Source organism: Pipistrellus hanaki, assembly GCF_964339955.1.
Source record: "Pipistrellus hanaki genome assembly, chromosome: 7".
NCBI lineage: Eukaryota > Metazoa > Chordata > Mammalia > Chiroptera > Vespertilionidae > Pipistrellus > Pipistrellus hanaki.
In genome coordinates, this window is record NC_140509.1 from 40,455,162 (window position 1) to 40,464,805 (window position 9,644).

Here is a 9,644-nt window from a genome sequence, read left to right on the forward strand (position 1 = left end):
GGTTTTGAATTGCATTTCCCTCATGATTAATAATGTTTAGCACCTTTTCATGTCACAAACCAGTTTTTAATTCAAGTTTAACTTATTTTGTCAGAAGATTGCCTAATAATGCCAGATATCAATGAACTTTAAAAAAAAAAAATGAAACCTCTAATCAAATAGAAAGATAATTTGGCTTGAGAGAATAACTTTCAAATTCAAAGTCCACTTACCAAAGCTTTACATAAATCCATGTCAAGATCTGGGCACCTGGTATTCTACTGTGTTTGTTTTACTATAACTTGTATCCCCACACATTTAAATCAGGAAAATATTTGCAAACAGGGGTCCATAGCTATTCTTATGATAACCACAGCTACACACATCTTCTTGGCATCTCAGGGCACTAATAGAATGGCAGAGTATGAACTGTACATGTGAATAATGTGGGTAGGAAGAGACCATACCTAAGCCTTCTTTCCCAAATCATAATGCTTTCTCCTTCCATGATATAAACTTATACAATTCTAGATGATGCCTTCTTTTATTTTCACAAAACACACACGCAGTTGGAAAGTTATTTGAACCTGGGAGGCTGAAAGCGAACGGTAAAAATGTGAGAAATCAAAACACACCCCTTGCAAACTCCAGCCAGCCCATCCTCTGGGGCGGGCACAAGGCCCCGGAGTCACTGGAGCCTCGTGCCTGCAGCGCCCGCGCCGCAGCCTCCGCACGGTAGGCGTCGCTGTGGGGCAGAGCCGGCGGGCGCGTAGGACGCTCTTTCCCGCAGGCGGAGACGAGGCGGAGCGTCGCGGGCCCCAGAGGAGAGGCGTCTGCGGCAGGTGAGCGGCGGGGGTGGCGGGCTGGGCGGTCGCTCCGCCGCACGCTCGTTCCCGGCCTTCGCGGGCCCTGCCGCCCTGCGGGCCTCACTCCCAGGTGCGCGGGGCTCTGCCCAGCACCGGGGTCCTCGCCGCTCGGGTGCCCGGAGCCCGGTCTCGGGCGTTAATGACCCCACGGGGCCCTTGCCCGTGACGCATCCTGGACCCTCCGCCCGGATGGAGAGACCCTCCCGTTTGCTGGGCAGTTTCTTGGGGCCCCACTAGCTCACCAAACTGTTCAGGGCAGTGTTTCCCGAACTTCTCTCGTGATGAGAAGCACCTGGTGGAGTTGTTAAAATACAGATTCCCGAATCCCAACTAAGCAGTGCTAAACTAGAATTTTTGGGAACATATAGGTAAAATTGTATACTTATGGAAACATATAGGTAAAAGTGTATACTTAACTTAGTGCTCTTAGTGCTAAACTAGAATTTTTGGGAACATATACTTAGTTAAGTATACAATTTTACCTATATGTTCCCAAAAATTCTAGTTTAGCACTGCTTATTATAGTTGGGATTCAGGAATCTGTAGTTTAACAACTCCACCAGGTGATTCTCCTCATGAGAGAAGTTTGGGAAACAACTGGTTTGGGGAAAATGGTTTTGTACTTGTTTTCACCTGCGGTGCCTCCTTTTGTAGCTGTTCACAGACCTGAGCTCCCCTGCAAGGCAGTGCCTGGGCTCAGCTGAGTGCAGTTTCTTTTTCTGAGGCCTGGGATGCGCCTGCCTTCTGAGCCAGCTGCAGCGTAGGGACCACAGCATAAGGGAGGGGAGTGCACCAAATAGCTCTCAGATGGCCCGCAACAGCCCCTGTCAAACCCTCCTTACTTCAGGTACAGTAAACCCAAGAGATGGAAAGATGCTTCTTACTAAGTAGTAATTTTTTTTTTTTACATTAGAAACAATACAGAATCAATTTTTTAAAAATTTAAGTGATTACAAGTTTATGTTTCTTATTTCTTGTGATAACATAAATGCCCAGGCTTATCGATGTATGAGTAAAGTGGGTTGTGGCATAGGGGTGGGCCAGATTGAGAGACCAGAATATCTCCTCCTCCCGTAGCCAACGGCAGAGTGTCTTTGGGCGTAGGCTTCTCTCCGTTTAAAAAGGAGATTGGACCAGAAGGTGAGGATAACAGTAGCTGCCTACCATATTGGGTATGTTGGTGAGGATGACCGTAGCTACCATATATATTGAACATAATCCTTTTAGAAATGTCCTCTCGTTTAATGCACACGGTAATTCTACGCAGTGGTTCCTATTACCCCTTTTATAAAGGAGAAACTGAGGCCCAGAGGGGTGACTTACTCAAACACAGACACCTGTTATGCTCTACAGTAGGGGTGTCGAACTCAATCAGAGAAGGGGCCAAAATCTAAAATCCAGCCTAAATCGCGGGCCGAATGGTTTACTGAACAGTCATAAACTGACAATGTCATAAACTGACAGCGGAGTGCAGTGATGACAGCGCGGTGCGGGCCACATTGCAAGGCCTGGCGGGCTGGATTTGGCCCCCGGGCCTTGTGTTTGACACGTGCTCTACAGTCTGTGCTCCCTATACCTACCTCCCCCATTATCTTGCTTTTCTTCCCAGAAAACAATTTTAAACCAGGTTACTTTGTTTTAATTATACATAACCAGTTCTCAGTAATTAAAGGAAAATGCTGCTTTTGTCAGTTTCTGCTAAGCATGGCTTTCACCTTTGTATATTTGCTTTTTTAGGCCTTGTTAGACTTTTATATAATGCCCACTTTCAATTAGTGGTGTACTCTGAGACTGGGATTCAGTCCCAACAACATGGCTATCATGCTAACTATTTCTTGCTTTACATTTCTAATAGGCAGGGTCTATTTACAGACTGTAATACTGCTTCCACTTTAATGATATTTTTCTGAATTTTCTCTTCCCACATTACATTCAAACACATCATTAGCATAAGTAGAAATATCACTGGCACCTAGCCTAAGCCACCAGGTGACCAACATTTTGACTTAATTTCAAAAAACATGTGTACATGCCATTTATCCTCCTCCCATGGCTAAGAGGGAAAGGTGAAATGCCAGCAGATTTCATAGAAGAAAATGGAAGCAACAGAAGCAGTACATGGTTGCCACAAGAAAGGAGAAGTAACAGAGGAATTTAACATCACTCCTACATTTTTGAAATATTGAGCCAAAACTGAATTGGAAGTTAAAGGGATTCTGGGACTAGAGTAGAATTGAATTCAAAGTCCCTTTTATGGTTGTTTTTGTATGGTATTGACAGGTTTGTACGAGAGCTGCGCTTGTAAGTGGACCATTTGTTCAGCAGAAAGCATTGGATTTTTTACCAACCTTGGGCATGTTGAGGTTCAAGCAACTGTGTGCCGGCTGAAGAAATTGTAGGCATGTTAGAGAGTCCTTTAAGAAGTTGTCAGTGGTGAAAAAAACACTTCCAGTAGAGAAATTTAGTAACTCACAAGCAGAAGGAATTTTAAAAAAAGCCATTACCGATGACAGCTTGAGTGATGTTTTAAATGCTGATGAAATTTACGAATTATTACCTCATATACTTCATGCCCTAGGTGGACTTTGCAAAAGGAGGCAAACAGGTTGATTGCTCTGTTCTTCCGTAATGCATCCTACACCGAAAAGTCAGTCAACGCTTAGGGCTTCGGAAATGTTCACTTACTCCTCTGTGATTACCAAGCTAATAGGCAACTCTAAATTTTTAATGAATGGCGGAGGAAGGTTGGCAAGAGAACGAAAGGAGCAAAACGCCATATCCTCTTGCTGGTGTAGTTGCTCTGCCCACAACGTTCTCCTCTGCTTGGATCATGCACGTGTTGAGTTTTCCCACTGAATTGTGCAGCCATCTGATTAGGTTATAATTTGTACAGTGAGAGCTCACTGCAGAAACAACTCTAAATTTAAATGATGAAGGGAAAACAGAAAATAAAGCAAGCCATTGACGTGGTTGCTGAGACACGGTGGTGGGTAGAGCCATCCATGGTAGTGAAATGTTTGAAGAAAACAGGCATGATTCCTAAGGAATCCCCTAAGGTTAAATTGGAAGAAGACCAAAACCAGATGTGGTATTTGAACTAGCCTGGTACTCAATTGCTAGTCACTGGTCTCCCAAATCAGTTCGATTTTGAAGACCGTGTTTGCAGGTATCAATTTAACTATTGATATTTCCAAAGACTTAGCAAATCCTGCAATTGCTGCAGGAGTGCTGACTAACGTCAGGATGGAACCAGAAAGTGATGATGGGAGTCTGATGACAATGATAGCCATAACATCCAAGGGAACACGTGATGGAACCACCTACAGTGAACATTTCAGAAGTCCTTGCAAGTGTAGAAAGTGTTGACTATCATTTGTCCTTTCCCTTTAGGCCGATGTTCCTGATGAGGTGTTTATCCAATTAAGTGGGATAGATCAATATTTAGTGACTACTGCAGCAAAGATGTTTAAAAAAAAACTGAACTGCTAAAACTAATAAAGTTGCAAGAATATTGCTTTTATCCTTTATAATAAAAAGCTAATATGCAAATTGCCCCCTCTACTGGGAGCTCAACCAAGGGTGGGGCCAGCCAGCCAACTGCCTGCAGCCCCTCCCTCCAACCAGCCCTACCCCGATTGGCCCCTCCCACCCCAATCAGAGGTGGGGCCGGCCAGCCTCCTGTGTCTCTCTCCTCCCTCCCTTGGCCTGACACGAATTTGTGCATCAGGCCTCTAGTAAAGTCTATAAAATGGAATACTTAAAGAATACTAACCAGTTTGGTACAGTGGATAGATTGTTGGCCTGTGAACTGAAAGGTCCCAGGTTTGATTCCAGTCAAGGGCATGTAACTTGGTTGTGGGCACGTTACCAGTAGGGGGTGTGCAGGAGGCAGCTGATTGATGTTTCTCTCTCATTGATGTTTCTAACTCTCTCTCTCCTCCCTTACTCTCTGTAAAATATCAATAAAATATATTTTTTAAAAAGAATACTTGTATAAACAAAGCCCAGGAGTGTTCCTGGGGTAGCTATAGGCAAAGAGGGAGTGAGGACAAACAGCTACTTACCCTTACTGCTTAGTACTAGTGCTTGCTTCGGCCAGTGGAGAGGGGGAGGAGCCTGAGGAAACGTGTGACGGGGTGAGCTGTAGGAGAAATTGAGCAAAAGAATGCTAGTTTTCTCTCAGATTGGTGTCCTGAGAGCGCTGTGGAAGGCGAGAAAGAGTGGAAGTGGAAGGAAATAGAGAAGATTGTAGCTAACCAATGGCCACTCCTAGCTTAGTACTCCTTCAGTTAGTAAGATACAGCGTGACTCAGACTAACAAATAATTCTCTCCAGGCTTCTGTCAGAAACAGCTTTTGCTCAATTCACTGGTTTCTTCTGAGAGATGAAAAAGAAAATAACCATTTTGTCAAACAAAACTTAAAGCACCATTGACAAAGCATGTGTTTTACAAAGTAATAAAATAATTGACAGTCACTTTTGGTATATATCTGGGCTGTAATTTTAAAAAATTAGCGTTTTAAAAGGCATTATTTAAAAAAAAATCACAAATGAAAAAAGTCTCTTAAATTATTTTTAGGTAATAAATCATCATTAGTCGAGATGTCTTCAGCACCTAAGCCTCCAGCTGTGAAAAAGGAGCCACCCAAAGAGAAAGACTTCCGAAACCCCGGGCTCAGAGGGGTCCGGACGACAACTTTATTTCGAGCTGTGAACCCGGAGCTCTTCATTAAACCGGTAAGATACACCGGGATAAGACTTTATGTTTAATTTAACGAGGCTGTCATAAATAGAAACTCTTCTTTTCCTGTGACATTTAATTTGATCATGGAAATTTTGTGTTGATTATTAAGATCTCTTTGAATAAATGCAGTTGGAAGGAAAATCTTAAATGCTATTTCACTAAATACACATTTAACATTAATTGTTTTAAGGACATTTGAGAATTTTAATGGAAAATGACTGTGTTTTCAAGGATCTACTTGAAATTTTAATAGCTGTATTAATTTGAAGGACATTTTTAATGTTTTATCAGGTTCTATTAAGTAAATTAGACTTTCCAATGAAACAGAACAAAATGAAAAAAATCTCATCATTATTATGGACAATTCCAGCTTCTGTTAATAGTGTTTTTACCTAAGGCATATTGCAAACATTTTATGAAAGTTTTCAAAACAGCCCTAACCGATTTGGCTCAGTGGATAGAGTGTTGGCCTTCAGACTCAAGGGTCAATTTAACAATCAAATCATTAAATTAAGGTAGAATGTAAAAACTTTGAACTAATGAGTTTTTTTAATTGTCAAATGCATTTTAAGAATTGCAGATTTAAACTACTCTGAGTTTGTGGCCTTTCTTAGATGTCTTTCAAATGAAAAAGTTTGACTTTTATTCTTTGGATTAAGATTCGAAATAGTAGTATTCAGCAGGTATGGTGACAGAAACAATATAAACTGACACTTGTGTAGCAACTCACACCGAACTAGGAAAGACCCATTTGTTAAACACAAATGGGAGTACCTGAATTGAGTAAAAAAGATAACATTTCTATGGAGTTGTGAGCATCTTTCCTACATTTAAAAACTGTTTTAAAATTCAAAGCTAGTTGATTTGCCTCTTAGGATCTTGGGTTTCCCAGTAGAAAATCAAGGTCGTTATCACAGCATCCTGTCTGTCCCGGTGACTAAATTTCTGAGGTGCTAGAATAGGTTCCTAGAGGAGAGCACATACATGGCCATTTCTGGTGTACCTGGCGTATGACATAAAAGGCTTTTTGCCGGTTGTTCATGAACTCAGGAGAGAAGAATAGCATGTACACTTCACCCCTCACCTCCTAATAAAATGAAGTTAAGCAGCTTCTCCATGTCACACAGATAACACTGAAAACTTGAGCACTGGACTGTTTCCATGCCTCTGTCTCCTCTGTTCCTTGCCCAGACATCACCCTCCTGAAGGTGGAGGTCTGAGATGTCCCGGCTACAGGCAGAAGAAAGACTGGAGAAGAGAAGCAAGTCTTCTACAGTCTCTAAATTATCAGGAGTTGGGTTAATTAAATAAAGAACTAAAAAAAAATATTCTAATTCAGAATGTCATAGGAATGCTAGTGTGGTAATAAAGACTTATTTTGTCAAGAGGAAAATGCAACAGATATTTGGGTGTCCTCAAATTCTTAGTGTTAATGAGGCTTTGTAATTTTTTCTTTGACAGAACAAACCGGTAATGGCTTTCGGATTGATAACGCTTTCGCTATGCGTGGCTTATATCGGTTATCTACATGCAACACAAGAGAATAAAAAGGACCTCTATGAAGCTATTGACAGTGAGGGACACAGCTATATGAGGAGGAAAACATCTAAATGGGATTAATATTGCTGGTTACTATGGATGGAGCTAAATAAAGGCTCTGGAATCATCAAATGGTAGACTTTATAAATGCATAATATCATGTTTGTTGTACAGTTGCAGCCAAATCACTATAGTAAAAATTTTCTTTTCAAAGCTGCAGCCATTATCATATTCGTTTTCCACAGAAAACTTCTCAATATATTTTTTAAATTAAATTCTCTTATAAAAGTACCATGAGAATGGAAGTAATTTTTGTTAATTATTAAGTTCTGTATAATAGTACCTTGTATTGTTAAATTTGCACAGTAATTTTAATATTTTAAGATGAGTTGTGCATTTGCAATAGGGTTTAGTTTTGTTTTGCTATTTCCAAAGGAAATATTTATTTTCCACCTGGCATAGAATCTATATTTGTAAAGAAAAAGAAGTAATTGTAAATTATTGTAAATTGTACGTTATTGTCAGTGTTATAGACAAATAGTTTTTACAAAGTCACAGATGGTTTATATATTTTGGTTTTTCATTTTAGCTATTTTTGGTCCAGAATTTTATTTTACTTTAAAAGATAGTCCCACTCAACTACTAAAACCAAGTTTAAATGAGAGAATAATCCAAAGTAATTGGGGGTTTTCTTTAAAAATGAAAAGTATGTTATAATGAGGTATGGTGGTGTTTTTTACTACAACTGTTATCTGAAACACATCCAGCAGGGCCAGTGGTGAACCTGAGGAGGGGCGATGAAGGATTAAAGAAAACACAAGAGAATACAGTTGGGGCCAGGTGGATCATTACCTGGATGGGGAAACAGTGACACAGCCTGTAAGCCAAAGCTTTATGGTCAGATCATACAAAGCAAAACAAGGGCAAGATGTTTACGGTGTTCTTGCGAGTTTCAAATCTGCTGCTTTCCTGAACTCTTATCAAGCCTTGTTTAGGCAGCACTTGCTGCACCCCTCCCCACCCCCCTGCAGCCCACATCCCTTAGCAACCTAGGACTGCAGGGTCGGATGATAAGGTCAAGCTTACAATCATAGCCTTTTGACTGTAATTGTGCTGGGAGGGCTTTGCATTCCAAGCTGGGACTTGTATGTGGTTTTGCCCAAGTCAGTCTGAGGCTTGATCCTGTCCCAATGCTGTAGCCGTTCTCCACATTATCTATTTTAATTTTTGTAAATTAATGTTACAGTGATAAACATAAGACTGGTCTTATAGTTATTTTAAAACTAGAACTACTCAATAAGTAAGAAGGTCTCCTCACTGTCCTGAGTTTACCTGATATAATTTAAATCCTTCTCACAAGGGTTCTAGATCTGTTCTATTTCTAGACATTTATCCCATTCTCTAAATCATTGCAATTAGGACTCAGTAATCTCATCTCTGAAGTTTTGTTTCATTTAGTAGAGTTTGTCATTGTCATGTAAATTTTTAATTTCCAAAACTTTATTGTGGTCTTGTAAAGACACATGAAAATGCAATTATGTCTGATTTGAATATATTAAAGAGCTTAGCTAATTGAGTTACCTATATGCAACTAAATTAAATCTTTGCTGCTGAGCCCTAATTTTTTTTTTTTTTTTTTTTTTGCTATGTTTCTCTATGTGGTACACTTTATGTAGTTTAAATTGCACTTAGGTGGTATAAAATGCCTTTTCATTTTTTTAATCCTCACAGAGGATATTTTTTCCATTCATCTTTAGAGAGATTAGAAAGGCATGACGGAGAGAGAGAGAGGGACAGAGAGAGAGAAACATCAATGTGAAAGAGACACATTCATTGGTTGCCTCCTGCATGCCCCCAACCAAGCTGGGAATGGAACCGGTAACCCATGTACATGCCCTTGACCAGGAATGGACCCTTTAGTGCAAGGGCTGATGCTCTGACCATTGAGCTACAGGGGCCAGGGCAAAATGCCTTTTAATGTAAAGTATTATGTTTTGCTTAATAATTATGATTTCCCTATAGACTTTGGTTACTAATGAACTTGAATTGTTTTCAATTTACATATTTAGTATCACATTATCCTCTTTTAGAATTCTTCTAGTGTTCAGCAAAATAAGTTGATATTTGGTGGAGGAGATATTAGGTGAACAATCGAGAGATTATCGTAGCAGGAACTGCACAGGCTACAGCCTTGAGCCATGTGGATGTCTACATGATGAGCTAAGGTAGCAATAGATTCAGTGAGGCACATGGTTGTGAAAAATAGTGTGAGGTAGAATCTCATTGAATTTTAGGAAGAAGTACCAAACTATGATACTTTTTACAGGATGGTTACAAGTTAGAGCACAGTCTGTGTGTGTAGCTGGCTGATTTTTATTTTATTATTTAATTTTTTATTTTATTTTATTGCCTTTTAAAAAATTGTTTAAAGTATTATAAATAGTAGTACATATGTCTCCTTTTCCTCCCATTGACCTCACAGACTGACTGGCTGTGTGTTGATGTTCTTATTCATT

General features: G+C 40.1%; 1 protein-coding gene across 2 annotated transcripts; it reads left to right on the top strand.

Annotated features, from left to right (window-relative positions):
- The first annotated feature begins 710 nt into the window (after nt 1-710).
- Nucleotides 711-7,419, top strand: SMIM8 (small integral membrane protein 8). Of its 2 annotated transcripts, none has more exons than XM_084890756.1 (3): nt 711-821; nt 5,425-5,582; nt 7,051-7,419. In XM_084890756.1, the coding sequence occupies exons 2-3, from the start codon at nt 5,448-5,450 to the stop codon at nt 7,207-7,209; spliced, it is 294 nt and encodes a 97-aa protein (XP_084746882.1). In that variant the 5' UTR covers nt 711-821; nt 5,425-5,447; the 3' UTR covers nt 7,210-7,419. The 2 variants fall into 2 exon arrangements, with proteins under 2 accessions (XP_084746882.1, XP_084746883.1); XM_084890757.1 differs by having other exon boundaries at nt 777-915.
- The last annotated feature ends 2,225 nt before the right edge of the window (nt 7,420-9,644 follow it).